This window comes from Tachyglossus aculeatus, chromosome 7 (genome assembly GCF_015852505.1).
Source record: "Tachyglossus aculeatus isolate mTacAcu1 chromosome 7, mTacAcu1.pri, whole genome shotgun sequence".
NCBI lineage: Eukaryota > Metazoa > Chordata > Mammalia > Monotremata > Tachyglossidae > Tachyglossus > Tachyglossus aculeatus.
In genome coordinates this window covers 45,173,976-45,188,694 of record NC_052072.1, presented here as the reverse complement: position 1 = coordinate 45,188,694, position 14,719 = coordinate 45,173,976, and the positions used below count along the sequence as shown (strand labels likewise).

At 46.8% G+C, this 14,719-nt stretch overlaps 2 protein-coding genes and 1 long non-coding RNA gene across 4 annotated transcripts in view; 2 read left to right on the top strand and 1 right to left on the bottom strand.

Annotated features, from left to right (window-relative positions):
- Positions 1–8,438, top strand: part of FARP2 (FERM, ARH/RhoGEF and pleckstrin domain protein 2) — a 109,312-nt gene extending 100,874 nt beyond the window's left edge. Inside the window, exons 27-29 of the mRNA XM_038748681.1 lie at positions 3,773–3,880; positions 4,694–4,845; positions 6,522–8,438. Coding sequence (XP_038604609.1) covers positions 3,773–3,880; positions 4,694–4,845; positions 6,522–6,612 — 351 coding nt within the window. The 3' untranslated portion in view covers positions 6,613–8,438. The remainder of the gene's footprint in view (positions 1–3,772; positions 3,881–4,693; positions 4,846–6,521) is intronic.
- A 438-nt stretch (positions 8,439–8,876) lies between these two features.
- LOC119930389 lies at positions 8,877–10,946 on the top strand. Its single transcript, XR_005451826.1, has 3 exons — positions 8,877–9,175; positions 9,264–9,356; positions 10,776–10,946. It is a non-coding gene; the product is annotated as an uncharacterized LOC119930389 (long non-coding RNA).
- Positions 10,581–14,719, bottom strand: part of STK25 (serine/threonine kinase 25) — a 46,745-nt gene continuing 42,606 nt past the window's right edge. Inside the window, exons 11-13 of one of the 2 annotated variants that reach the window (XR_005451825.1) lie at positions 14,081–14,217; positions 12,829–13,053; positions 10,581–10,797 (exon numbers count right to left, since the gene is read on the bottom strand). Coding sequence is in view for 1 of the 2 variants with exons in the window: in XM_038748682.1 (XP_038604610.1) it covers positions 13,014–13,053; positions 14,081–14,217 (177 nt within the window). In the remaining variant the exon portion in view is untranslated. Of the gene's footprint in view, positions 10,798–11,267; positions 13,054–14,080; positions 14,218–14,719 lie in introns of those variants that run through there. The other variant, XM_038748682.1, reaches the window with a different exon arrangement.

Here is a 14,719-nt window from a genome sequence, read left to right as displayed (position 1 = left end):
TGAAGGTAATTTGCCCAGGGCCTTGGCTTCAGGCTGCCGAGGCCTATTGTCCCTTTGCAGATGCTTTCTCACCTATACTTTTCAACTCCAGCTTCTTTTCCATTTGCAGAGTAACTACTGCAGAGCATTCTAGGGATGAGTCCATTTCTATTATCATTTATTCAGAGCCCAGCTCCAAGAAACTGCATCAATATTGAAAACTTTTGGATTGGGTAGAGATAAATAGTACAGACAGTTTGCGCCTAGCACACTCAATTTGTTCATTTTTTTTTAAAAAAAAGGTTATGTGAAGCAACATTAAGCCAGTTGAATTTTCCCACAGCAATTATCATTATTGTTATTATTGTATTTGTTACGTGCTTACTAAGTGCTAAATGCTGGGGTAACTACAAGTTAATCAGGTAGGACATAGTCCCTGTCCCACACAGGGCTCACAATCTCAGTGGGAGGGAGTAGGATTTAATCCCCATTTTACTGTTGAAGAAACTGAAGCACAGAGAAGTTAAGGTATTTATCCAAGGTCACAAAGCAAGCAATTGGCAGAGCCAGGGTAATTAATGGTCCTGGGGGCAAACACTTAGATGTTAATGAATTTTATGAATGTCATACTGCATTTGACATTTGTAAAGAAATATATGCAATCAAAATGACAGTAAGAGCAACCTTTAAATCCAGTCAATTTAAAGGAGTTGAAGAAGTTACTTTCCGGACTATGTTTAGGAGTTGAAGCAGGATTTTTCTTTAGGAATTAATATAACCAAGCTGAGCTACTTTTAAAACAGATCAAATGATCCAATGCTTTGAGAGCCCTGAATCAGATTAGCTCTAATTAGCTTTTAGAAGGGAAACTAAAAGTTTCTGAAAATTTGCCTGATGGTTGCTTGATGAAGTTGGATTCTTCTGATTTTGTTAGTTTGTTTCAAACTTTTTTTAAAAATCAAAATGGCTTTCTCTCCTACTCACTTAAGGTCCTCTTTCTCCGTGAGACGAGAAGGGTCAGCTCTTGTTGAACCCTCCTAAAAATGAGTGTTAAGCGAAACAGAGTTAGGTCAGATTTTCCCTGAGGAATTAATATAAATAGATTTTGCTCATACAGTGACACACCCTTAGCAATTAATGAATTTGTATTCAGTCAATAAACAAACAATTAAAGCATACAAAGTTAATAAAGACATTTTCCACCATGTTCTGTCTGGTGATTCTAGCCAAGTACAATTCCCTGCAGACCTCATTTTGGCAGTCACCAGGCTTCAAATTTGTTTAGTAGGCTCCAACTGTATCTCCAGAGTCATGCATTTTGGGGGCTTTTTTTTCTTTCAATAGACTCAGCTGCCCAGTTTTGATTCAGGATAATTGATTTCAAGGCTCCAAATTTGAATGAAAACAAAAGAGAACTAATGTTTTGTGCATGAATGCACCTTTCCAGACTGGCACTAGTTTGTAAAATGTGGTTGTTGGGCTTGCAAATGACACCAAATTGCCAAACACACAGGGGGCTCACAGTCTAAGTAGGAGGGAGTCCAGGTATTGAATCCCCATTTTGTAGAGGAGGAGACTGAGGCACAGAGAAGTCAAGGGACTTGCCCAGGGTCACACTGCAGTCCAGAGGCCGAGCTGGGAGTAAAGCCCAGTCCTTTGGTTCCCAGATCCGTGCTTTATCCATGAATCAGACTGGGATCAGAACATCATTCCGGTCTGCATTCAGATGGACCCTTTCCATGCTTTTAGTCATGGAAACGCAAGCCTCTTGTGGGCTCTGAGAAAAGCAAACTCACCAGGGCTAATCCTCTGACCAAGAGATCATCTGATTCCTCTCCGTTAGAAAAAGCTGCTCGTGCCATCCGTTCCCGTCACACTTTCTTATCACTGACCTCTTTTCAGCTAAAGGAAATATCAGCTGTGCATGGCATTCACTTACCGTGTTGCTTTTCCTTTTCTAGCCCGTTTGTTTTTTTCCAAATCTTGGTTTCCGTAACATTTCCTTTCCAGGCCTCACTCGACTTTTCTTATTCCAAAGCTATTCCTCTCTTTCACTCTGTTGGCCCCTGTTTAGTTCTCTGCTCTCTTGCTGTTTCTCCAGAACTTCCTCTTCGCTATTTGCCGAGCCAGGGCCAGAGGCCCAGTACAGTCACCCATGTGTGCTGGTACCGGAACCAGAGCTTGTCGCTCTCAGATTACTTGTGCATGATTCAGGTAAAGATTCCCTAAGCCCTCTGAACTGAAAATGATCTTTTGCGATCCGAATCTAAAGTGGTTTTTGACTGTTGATAATCCTAAATGATGTCTTCTCTCCTTCAGTGTTCCCTGCAAGTCACAGTTAGGGCTATTAGTTCTGGTGTTTGGGAAGGCATTTTGTTAGACTGTCAATTCCTAAGTCACCTAGCACAAAAATACTGTGCACAGCATGATTGGTTATTTTACTCCTTCCTTTTTCTTCCCCGAAAGTCTGTGTCATTCTGAATCCTGTGTGGCTGAATTTTTTTTTTCTTAGACTAAACCATTTTCCCTCAGCCTATTTGCCTTTCTGTTGCCACACTACTCTCTTTCTGATCTCGATCACAGTACGGCTGCAGATTTCTTTTACCGGAGCACCCCTCCTTGGCAAAAGGCATTCCAACACACCTACCCAATTTGGGGTATCCAGTTTCCCATAAGAGGCAGCAGGTGAATTCTCATCTAGGCAGGTTCTCTATCATTTCCTTAAAAGTTACCAGAATCCTTCTTGCAGCCTCTCCCGCAATCTTTTTTTAAATTGTATTTATTAATGATAATAATAATGATGGTATTTGTTAAGCGCTATTCTAAGCGCTGGGGGAATACAAGGTGATCAGGTTGTCCCGCGGGGGGGCTCACAGTTTTAATCCCCATTTTACGGATGAGGTAACTGAGGCACAGAGAAGTTGTGACTTGCCCAAAGTCACACAGCTGACAGTTGGCGGAGCCGGAATTTGAACCCATGACCTCTGACTCCAAAGCCCGTGCTCTTTCCACTGAGCCACCCTGCTTCTCTGTTAAGCGCTTTATTATGTGCCAGGCACTGTACTGATAAACTGGAGTAGATACAAGATAATCCAGTTGGACACAGTCCCTGTCCCACATAAGGCTCCCAGTCTTAGTCCCCATTTCACATGTGAGGTAACGAGCCCAAGAAGGGGAAGTGACTTATCCAAGGATACACAGCAGACAAGTGGTAGAGCCGGGAGTAGAACCTCTGATTCCCAGGCCCGGGCTTTTTCCACCAGGCCATGCTGCTTCATGCTGCTTCCCCTCTTCCATCTCTCCTTTGTCTCCTATGCTCCTTGCCTGTCTTGTATTAATATTGTTATGCCGAGTGTCTTGGAGGGTATTAGCTTTGATAAGAGGGTCTGCCTTGGTCCGGAAAGAATGAGGGGATAAGCTCCGCGGGTTACCCAAGGCTGGGTACTGTTTTGAAAGGTTGGAAACACTGAATCCGCAGTACGTTGAAACTACAAATCAGAGATTTACTTCGGGCAGTAGTCCTTAAAACCCGCCCCCTAATATATATTAGCATAAAATGAATTAAATCCTTTAGGTGCACGAAGGGATTGTTTTGCTTGGGCAAGTAAATTCAACATCAAAGGAATACGACCCAGAGAGAAATTCCTTGAATGTTTCCCCAAAGTCCTTGCAGAAAGCTTTATGAACAGATCTGTCCAATTCCCAGCTAAGGCGCCCGAGGGACCGTATGTGGTTTTTGGATGCCTCTCAGCATGGTGGCCTCACACTGTGTCCTGTGTTTCTTTCTTGGCAGAACCAGCTTTCCGGCTACCTTTTAAGAAAGTTCAAGAACAGCAACGGCTGGCAGAAGCTCTGGGTGGTATTCACCAATTTCTGTTTGTTTTTCTACAAAACTCACCAGGTACGGGCGGGGCAGAGGGAGCGGCTCTTGATGTTAAGGGGACCAAGAACTGAGGTTCGGGTGCATTGTCTGGAGATGGCGGCTTGCCCGCCCTGGGCACACTGGGCATCGTTGCCCGTTCGGGGGGTACTTTGGGTTTTGCGATGAGGCTTCTGGTTTCCCGAGCCCTCTCCTTGCCCCTGTCCTCCCCATCTGTGACTCCACCTTTGAATTTAGCAGAGACACCACCCGGGCTGGGGGTGGGAGGGTGGGTGGTAGGGGGTAGGGAGGGGTGTGGGACCCTCAACAGCAGTATGGGTCTCCACAGTTTGGGTCTTTCCTGAAAATGGCAGTAGTGGCTGCACTCCGGTTATGTAATCTCCCATTGTCTGGAGCCTGTAAAATCTCAGAGAAGGCAAATGATGAGGAATAGGGAAGAAACTTCCATTTTTTTCCTCCATCATTATCACTGGCACCACTACTAGTATTTATAGAGCATCAGTGTGCAGCACACTGAGGAGAGTACACGCGTTAGATGGTATTTCATTCAATCGTATTTATTGAGCGCTTACTGTGTGCAGAGCACTGTACTAAGCGCTTGGGAAGTACAAGTTGGCAACACACAGAGACGGTCCCTACCCAACCCCTGCTCTCAGCTTAAAATCTTCCAGTTGTTAAGCATAGATTCCCCTTTCATCGTCTTTTATTTGGTAACAGAAAAACCACTGTCGAGTCTCAGCCTATGCCTTAAGAAAGGGCAGGGAGCCTGTGTCCCACACGTAAACTGGTGAAGGGAAGGTTTCACTGAAGCTCTGTGATTTGGCTGTTTTTCAGGATGATTACCCACTGGCTAGTCTTCCGCTGCTTGGCTACATAGTCAGCATCCCCGTGGAGGCAGACAATATTCGCAAGGAGTACGTCTTCAAGCTTCAGTTCAAATCCCACGTCTATTTCTTCAGGGCTGAGAGCAAGTATACCTTTGAGAGGTAATTTTAACCCCTTTTTCCCATATCATACCTGACTGCTGAGCGTGCTTTCAAAATCTGATTGTTCCATGTTTACGTCCATACTGTTAATCCTCTTTTGGAACTATGTGTATGGGCCGCTAAGACTTTATATATGGTGAAGGAGTATTCTTCCAGCATTGTATATTTCAAAATGACCATAGCTGAAGAAGCAATCAAGTCACTATTTGAGACGAAAGGGGAAGTGGAGAGATGTGTTTTTCCATAGTGTGGTGTTATCTAGTTCTCTACAGAGAGAGGTCTGGGCTGAACATCCCCCTTGTCTGCTGGCTTTTGGCTTTCCATCAGTGAAACTGATTGAGTGCTTATTGAGTGCAGAGCACTGTACTAAGCGCTTTGAAGAGTACAGTACAACAGAGTTGGTAGTCAGGTTCTCTGCCCACAAGGAGCTCAAAGTCTAGAGGGGGAGATATAGGCAGAAGTGCTGTGGGGCTGGGGGCAAGGGGAATAAAGGGTACAAATCCAGATGCAGAGGTGACACAGAAAGGGAGTAGGAGAAATGAGGAATTTATTGGGGAAGGCCTCTTGGAGGAGATATTTTAATAAGGCTTTGAAGGTGAAGAGAGTGGTGGTCTGTCATGTACGGAGGCCAGGGCAGGACACGGGCGAGTGGTCGGTGGTGAGAAAGACATGATCGAGGTACAGGGAGTAGGTTGGTGATAGAAGAGTGGCATGCGTGGGCTGGGTTGTAATAGGAAATCTGGGAGGTAAGGTAGGAGACGGCAAGGTGAAAGCCAATGGTAACAAGTTTCTCTATGATGAAGAGGTGCTGGAGGTTCCTGAGGAATGGGGAGATATGGACTGAACTTTTTCTAGAAAAATTATCTGGGCAGCAGAGGGAAATACGGACTAGAGTGGGGAGAGATGGGAGGCAGGGAGGTCAGCAAGGAGGCTAATGTAGCAGTCCAGATGGGATAGGATAAGCATGATAGAATTCAAAGACACGTTCACTGCCCTCACGGAACTTATAGTCTATTCTGCCCCTGAACCATCCACATTCACTCCCCTCAGGATTGCTGCCCCATTAGCAAAGCCTCTGCCCCGCCCTACATCTTTTTATGTGAAAAACTCCAGCTGAAAACGAAAAAGCGATTCAGCCCTGGGTGGGAAAAAGGAATTGAGACAACAGCTTTAGTCTTGCATTGATTAAGCTTTTTATTTTTTGGCCTTTAAGACCAACTCCTTTGTAGCCATGGTGACTTTTTTTTTAAAGGCTATCCGAGCCAAAATTCTCTGGTGAGCATTAAGGTGGCATAACCCCACAATGGGACTGCAACAGATCGATACCTAGGAAAGTGGGCCCCACTCCCACTTTGCCACCCTGTGTGTAGGTAAACTCATAGCAGCGGGGGGAGAGACATGACTTCACCATGGAAGTTTTATAAATTGAAAGTGAATTTTCTGGGGCTCAGAAAAGCCCTCAGTGGGGTCGTGGTTCCCTGGAGAAAATCTCAGCAAATGAGCTTTAAATTTAGTAACCAGCTACAGAGAGCCATGGATTCCATGTCCTGGTTCTCCTCTCCCAAGGGGTCCCTCCCCCAAAGGAAAAGGTCCAACCGTCACCCTGCCCAGTGGAGATTAGCAGGGACTCACCAGTTAGTTGGCTAACAGGGTCAATTCCCACTTTTTCTCTCCAGGTGGATGGAGGTGATAAAGAGAGCCACAAACTCTCAGGGGAGAAGCGGCCTGGTGATGGCCAAAGAGGACCAGGATTCACAAACAAACTGAGGCGGGCAGGGCCGGGCCTGTAGCTTCAGACTTCTGTTAATGGGGACTGGACTTGACGCCTGGTCAAGTTGGAAGGAAGAGAAACTCCCGCAGCTCGTGGTAAAAGTGGATGGTCAAGATAAGTAACGGCCGACGGGTGAAGGTGGCTGAGATACTCATCCTCAGAAAAGAGTCTCAGTCTCTATTGAACCTGCTCGAGGTGCCGTAGCGTTGAATAATCACTCCAAATGTTTAAAGGGAGAAAATCTCCACTTGCCAATGGGTGGTAATGTATATTGCAGGGTGTAGTGTCTTCAGGTTACGGAAGTCTTTGTGTGGCATTTCAGCAGGATGTCCCGCTTAGCTGTAGTGTACCCGTCCTTTCCATTGTGACCAACTGTTGAGAAAATGCCAGGAATATAGTAGAGATTAGTGGTGCCATTATGGGCCACTCTAAGAAGCATTTTCTGGAACCAAGATCTTTTTTTTTCCTGAGACCCCTAGCCTCTCTACCAGTGTAGAATGTTGCCAGTTTACATTCCTGTTGTTTCAACCTTTTAGCAACAAATTGGCTGCTTTCAAGAGGCTCAGCAGAGGCCTCGAAGGAGAAGACTAACATTCACCTTCTACCTTCGTGTCAGAAAGACGATGGTTTACAAAGTACTCATAGCGATTAACTACCTTTAGACGGGTTGGGGGGGAACGCGAAGGTGTTTTGCTTCTTAAACTTCGACTTGCTCTTAGTTGAGGTGGAACAAGTGTGGTTAAGTTGACAAATTATCTTGCTTTAAAACTGAGTAGACTTTTTTTTTACCGCATGTTAAGAAAGGGTTGCCCAGTGTCTTTGGGATTCTTTGTGTTTGGCACATGAGCTTTTTTCCAATCCACTAACTATCGTAGAATGCTAAAGCATCATTGGCAGAGGGATGCTGGCTTTGCAGCCGGGAGTTTAGAGTTCCAATGTTCATTCGGGCGCCACCGCGACCTCCCCAAGGGGTGACGTTACTCACTCCTCGATTCTTCCATTTCCTCATCTATCAAACGGGGCTAGTAACACGTGCTACCTACCTCGCAGGGTTGATGTGAGGATTGAGGAGATCTTTGAAATTGTTTTCAAATGCCTTGGACGAAACGTGCTAGATTCAAGCCCGATGATAGTAGGGTTAAGGCCGGGTTAATTACCTTGTGGGAATCGCTGCCGGTTCCTTTAGACAGCGAGTCCGGCAAAGGCAAGCCCGGCCCTGTGATACATCACAGCGCAAACTCCACATGGGGCTGAGCCTCCAGATTAAATTAGACCAAGACAGCTGCAGCCTGTTTCACTGTGCACGGAGTAGATCAAACCCTTCATGTCCCTGGCATGTGGCTGATGTAGCCTCCAGTGGGGGCAAAGTCTGGATGTTTCTGATTTAAGGTCCCGGAATGTTGTTAGGGAGCAAAACGGCACGGAGAGTGGTGATGGGGTTTGGCTGAGATCTGAGAAGCCATGCTTCAGATATCAGAGGTTGCTTGGTCAAGGGTTACAGCGTGAGGGAGAAAGAAGAGAGAGTCCTGTATGTTGTGAGTGTAGGGGGGAAGAGGAGAACAAAATCTGTATGCAAAGCCAGAGCTGCTGGACTGCTGTGAAACATTCCCCTCCCCTCTTGCCCCTCTCCTCTTCCCAACCTGGTGGGATTTTTCCCCTCTTTGTTGAATTGCGTTGGAATTCGGCAAGGAATAAAGAATTCGCTTGCTGTCTTCACACGCTCCTTGGAGGAGAGACCAAACAAAACTTCATTCTCTGTAACCGCTGTGTCCTAATGGTGGAAACTCCACTGTAAGTACAACATTCTGTGGTTTTTTTTTTTAATTTATTAGTGTCCTGATTTTTTTTTTTTTTTTTTTTTTTACTAAATGGTTTTGGATGTACAAATATCCGCATTGCTAGACGCATCCTTTACAAGCCAATGGCGAGTATAAATTTTGTTAGAAATAAATAGCATCTCGGTTCAAAGAATATCGTATGCATCTTCATTCTCAGAAGACTGTTGCGGGGCAGGGGAGTGGCGGCGTGCCCTTTAGTTAAAGGACACATGGCCGATCTCTTCTAGGGAATCTTTTCCTTCTGGGACTTGAGTCAAATACAGGGTTAAAGGAAGGTCACCACATAGGCCTAGTGTCTGGGAAGGTCCAGTCAAGTCAGTCGTATTTATTGAGCGCTTACTGTGTGCAGAGCACTGTACTAAGCTCTTGGGAGAGGACAGTGTAACAATATAACAGATACATTCCCTACCCACAAGATCCAAGCTGAAGCCCGCCTTAGGTCCCAAAGGAACGGCTCTAAACAAGTTCTGCTTTGTTCTTTTTGGAAGCTTTTCATTAGTTAGCTTCCCCGACAACCTACTGAGAACCAGAGTCGTGGAACATTTTGTACGTCTGAATTGGCAGAACCGTGAAGAGTTTGTACAGTGCTGTTTGCACGGTGTCTGTTCCGCTAAACCAGTGCCTGCCCAAAGCCAGGAGGTACCCATTCCCCTGACGGGCAGCAACTGGAAAAGCCCAACCTCCTGCTGGTCCCACCTCTTCATAATAGAAATAAGCCCAGGTAAGATGCCTGCACTATAAGCAGTTATGTATTTAGACTGTTGTCAAATGAATAATGTAATTTTTCCCTTCTACCTGGACAATGGGAGTGATCCACACGAAGGAGAATGAGGCCACTCCCGATCCTCTCTGTATGAAGGCGGTCGAATGAGAAGAGGGACGAGTCCTGCTGTCACAATGAGGTATAATTTAGGGAGGGCCAGGAGGGGGTGGCTGAAGAAACAACAACATGTTTGATTGTCCCTTCTCCAGGTCCCACTGTACTTACCCTCTAACCAGAAACCTGCTCCCATTCCTGCCCAAGCCCCTTGACAGGGCTGGGTAATAGACCCACCACTCACCCAACTCCTCCAGTTCCCTTCTTAATCCACTTCAATCTGTTTTCTGCTCCCTTCACTGCGACCACCTCCTTGCCAAATCACTGTCATTTATTTTAATCTCTGTTTTCCCCCTTCCCCTCCCACCCGCCAATAGACTACAAGCTCCCTGTGGAAAGAGATCATGTCTGCCAGCTCTGTTATATTTTCTCAAGTGCTCAGTACAGTGCTCTGCACCCACTAAGTGCTCAATAAATACCAGCACTGATGGATTGACCCATCCAAATGAATGCTCTACCGTATCCGCCGCCTCATTGAGCACCCTGCTGCAGCTCTTCCTTCTCTCCAGTCCACGCTGCACTCCGCTGTCCAGATCATTTTTTTTTTAAATGCCATCCTGCCTACATCTCCCCACTCATCAGAAACCTCCAAGGTTAGACACTTCTGCTTGGCATCAAGCAGAAACTCCGGACCTTGGCTTCAATCAGTCGATGGTATTTATTGAGTGCTCACTATGCGCAGAGCACTTTACTAAGCACTTGGAAGAGTACAACACAACAGAGTTGGTAGCCACGGTCCCTGTCCATGAGCTTAGTCTGGAGGAGGAGGCTGTAAGACACACACCATCCGCTGTCTATGGCTTCTCCCCCCTTTCCTCCCAAGCTCAGCTCACTGTGCCTTCTTTTCAAGGCAGTAACCCCTGCTCTCATTCACACTCACACTCCCTCACACTCACAAGTCCATCAGACCACAGCTCTCCTCATCTTTAAAGCCCTTCAGAAACACCACCTTCTCCAAGAGGCTTTCCCTGACTAATTGTTCTATTTCCCAGGCATCTCCATCTTTCCCACCTACCTGTAGATTTTTTTTTATGCATTTGCCTGTTAGGCCATATGCTTCCAGCTAACATCAGCACTTAGTCACCCATACTACTTTTTACATCTCCACCTTTCCCTTCTCTTCCACCTACCTGTAGATTTTTTGTTAATGTGTTTGCCTGTTAGACTATAAGCACCTTGAGAAGAATGCTATTGTACCGTTCCCAAGAACTACAGGGTTATCTGCACAGCAGGCACTCAATACATACTGTTGATTAAATTAGGATGCAGGTTTTTATTCCGCTTCGTTCAAAGTGCTCTGATTTGAGAGGAGCAACTGGTAACCTGTCTTTACAAAGGAAACTAGAAGCCCAGAGCCAAGCTTTAAGCAAGACTGGCAGAAACCTAGTCGCGGTCCCTTAGGTTGTGTATCTTTCAGCCTTGGCACTTCCACTGTCCCTTTCAGACTTCCTCTTCAACCAGTCTCTCTGTGGAAAAAAAAAATTCAGACGAACCAGTACTCATTTAAGCAAATTGTACTACAAATATACCGAACTGGTTTACCTACACCTGTGAAGCCTGATCAAGACTGTAACTGGTGAGTGGACGGGGTCTTCTGAAAAAATTGATCCTTGAGGAGATTGTGGCCCAGTAGCATTAGCAAAATGGTCTTATTTTGAGGGGGGTGAAAAAGCGATCAGACCTGACTTCCAAAGCCGAGGTTGTGATTAAAACATCACCCCTGCTAGCCCCATCCATTGCTTTGCATTTTTAGTTCAGCTAGAAATGTATGGGTAAAACAAAGTGCACGGTTTTGTGACAGTCAAAAGCAACCTCCGCTCAACATCACTCAGAGAAAAGGAGGCAGGTTCCAGTTAGAATCGACTTACAGAGATGCTCGTCAGACCACAGGTGAGCCACTGCCCTGGCTGAAGAACAGAAACCGGCTTCATGCCCAACCAGATTCAGTTCATTTCTTTATTGAAAGTGGCAGGTCCCTTTCAACGATCTTTAAAAACTAAAACCTTTTGTCCCAGAATACCGGAGGAAACGGATGAACGTTTTACTCTCTAAAAAAAAAAAAAAATCATTTCCGACAACTTAGGTGCCAATGAAGAATACAAGGTACCTGATTAAATATCACACAGGCAAGTCTACCACCATCATGAACACTATAAAGTTGGAGAACTGGCAGGGGAGCTTTCTGTTGTCTTCCCACATCACGCTGCCACACACCTGGGTCCATCCTCCTGCTACTGGCTGCTCACACCAATCAACCTGAGGCCTTCCAGCCTGATTCCTATGTAAATCGCCACATCTGTTCCTTCCTACCTTCAGCCTGGGAAAGAACGGGCTTACTCTGGTGAAGGTAGACTATGGCTTCAGACCTTTGAGATGAAAAAGATCCAGCACTCGAGTTCATTGTTAAACAGCCTTTGTTTTGATTTGGTTTTTTTGCAGTTGGTGCACTGAGGGGGGCCCCCAGTTAACCTAGGTGATGGGCATGATGTTGTTGCACAGGTTAGTAAAGCAGCCCCAGAGACAGCTCGTTGAGGGCAAGGCTTGGCTTTGGCTAACTGGATTCCACTTAAGGCTGAGAGGATGAGGAGAAAAGGTAGGCTTTCTTGGAGGCCCAAGACCCACGGAGCAGTTGGGACAAACTGCATTCTCAGGCACCATGTCCGCCTGAGCTGTACAGTGACTTTGAGTTTACTGTCTTTTAGGAACCGAGGACAGCCTCAGCCTTGGGGAAGGGGGTTTGGCATCTTTCAGCTTGATGCCCAGGTAAGGGCCTCTTCCTGACCTTTCAATCAATCAATCGTATTTATTGAGCGCTTACTGTGTGCACAGCACTGTACGAAGCGCTTGGGAAGTACAAGCTGGCAACACATAGAGACAGTCCCTACCCAACAGTGGGCTCACAGTCTCACTCTCGAGTGCACGGTTAGTGGGGCTTGTCAAAAGCCCTTCATGGCTCATGTGCACTCCAATCAGAGAACCCCTGCAGCAAGGCCTAGAGGAAATGCCATCTTTCCCCCTGGCCCTAGGGGAGGGAGGAAGGGGAGAAGGCAGGGCTTTGGGATCGCACTCTGGTGCTACTCTCTAACTAGCCTGTGTGGCCGTAAACCACTCAGGGAAGCAGGGCCCCCCCATTTAACCCATCATCCTTTAAATGAGTGATGAAGGGAACAGCTCTGCCTGTCCTTCCCACTCCGCCACCCTACAAGTGGGAACTGAAGCCAAATGCTTTTGGTGCCAACGCAGGGTTGGGCAGGGGCTCTTTCTCCCAGCCGACGGCTGGAGTGTGAGGAAAAGCAGGAGCTTCTGCCTAGACCCCTGCGTTCACACCGTTCCCGTCTGCTGACGAGACCACGCTTCCTCGTGGAAAGCACAGAAGGTACCGACTTCCTTCCTTCCTTCAAAAAAGTACGATATCCACTGGAAACTCCCTGGAATAAGGTGTAAAAAGATAATCAGACCATGCACACGGGTCCTCCAAAGGACCATATTATACTTACACAGAGAACCCCCAACCCTTGTTGGCATGGAGACATGATGAACCTAAAGTTCTGAAATGTCCTAGAGTCCATAGCACAAAGTGACATCCAGCAGCACATGGTGGTGGTTTGTTTCAACATGTAGTTCTTATGAAGCTGAAAAAAAAAACCGGCCCCTCCCCACGGAAAAGCAGCAGGAATCCTCCTCAGCGGGTCGAAGTTAGATGGTTCCTGCTGTGTGAAAACCTGTTGGGATGACAGAAGCAGGAAATCCGCTCAGTGGGTTGCCCGACACACTGAAAAGCATTAATTCCCGCCCAACTCCTAGGAGTGCCCGAGGTCATTAAGCACCTTGTCAATCAATCAATCATATTTATTGAGCGCTTACTGTGTGCAGAGCACTGTACTAAGCACTTGGGAAGTACAGGTTGGCAACATATAGAGACAGTCCCTACCCAACAGTGGGCTCACAGTCTAGAAGGGGGAGACAGAGAACAAAACCAAACATACTAACAAAATAAATGGAATAGATATGTACAAGTAAAATAAATAATAGAGTAATAAATATGTACCAACATATATACAGGTGCTGTGGGGAAGGGAAGGAGGTAAGATGGGGGGGATGGAGAAGGGGACGAGGGCAGTAGCCAGTACAGGTAAATAACAGCACTTTTCCCTTCCCACCTCACCCAAATGTTCCCAGAAACCGGTCCTTTCAGAGGTGTAAGACAGCAGTTTGACACAATTGCCACGGGAACTAGAGAATAACTACGGATTGAACACACAGGCTTGATGAAACAGACAGCAATTTGCAGACCCCAGTGAATAGTTTCTCATTTCCAAAATATGGTGTTCGAATGGGGGCTGGTGTGTCCGAGAACCCCGAGAGACACCTCTCCCGGGCAGAGAAACACCAAAAGGTACAATCAGGCCCAGTATTTACCAGCCCGCTTTTATCCCTAGTTCTCACAGCTCAGCCTCTGAGCCACTTAACAGGCATTCATTCATTCATTCAATCGTATTTATTGAGCGATTACTGTGTGCAGAGCACTGTACTAAGCACTTGGAAAGTCCATGTCAAACCTTGGTGTATGCTAACTTTTTTTTTTTTGGTTCTCGGAGATGATCCTAAATGAGTAGGCTGACTTTCCAAAGGGAGAGAGCTCTAATGGAGCTGAGCCTAGAAATAGCCAGTTACCTCTTCTGGCCCACCACGCACAATCCTTGCAGCTAGGAGAGGGACCTGGAAAGGAAACAGGTGGCAAGAACTTACCTCTGAACCCGCTCCACCATATGTGCTATGAGTTTGTCAGAGATGCCAGGGCAGGACTCCTCAGCCAGGCTGAAGGCGTTTTCCAGCTCCTCCATGGCGCCGACGTTGCCTCCGGTCTGCTTGTGCTTGTCTTTGAGCTGTTGAGACGGACAGGAAGGAGCCCCATCAGCTCTAGCAGAAAGCTCCATGGCCGGAGGGCAGCCAGGTGCAGCCTCTCTCCTCCCCTGCGGACCCGGGCAGGGCCCACCCACAACTAGCCCGGGAGATGATGCTTTGCTCCTTCCGGCCAAGACGCGGCTTTTTCTCTTGCCGTCTGAGAGCAAAAGGACTCCAAAGCTGGCGACTGCCAGAGTACGGTCCCTCTAGACTGTAAACTCGTTGCGGGCAGGGAACGTGTCTTCCAGCGTGGCCTAGTGGAAGGAGTACAGACCTTGGAGTCGGAAGACGCGGGTTCTAGTCCTGGCTCCGCCACTTGTCTGTGTGACCTTGGGTGAGTCACTTCATTTCGCTGGGCCTCAGTTACCTCATCTCTAAAATGGGGGTTAAGATCGTAAGCCCCATGTGGGACAGGGACTGTATCCAACCTGATTACCTTGTATCTACCCCAGCACTTAGAACTGTGCTTGTCAAAATTACTAT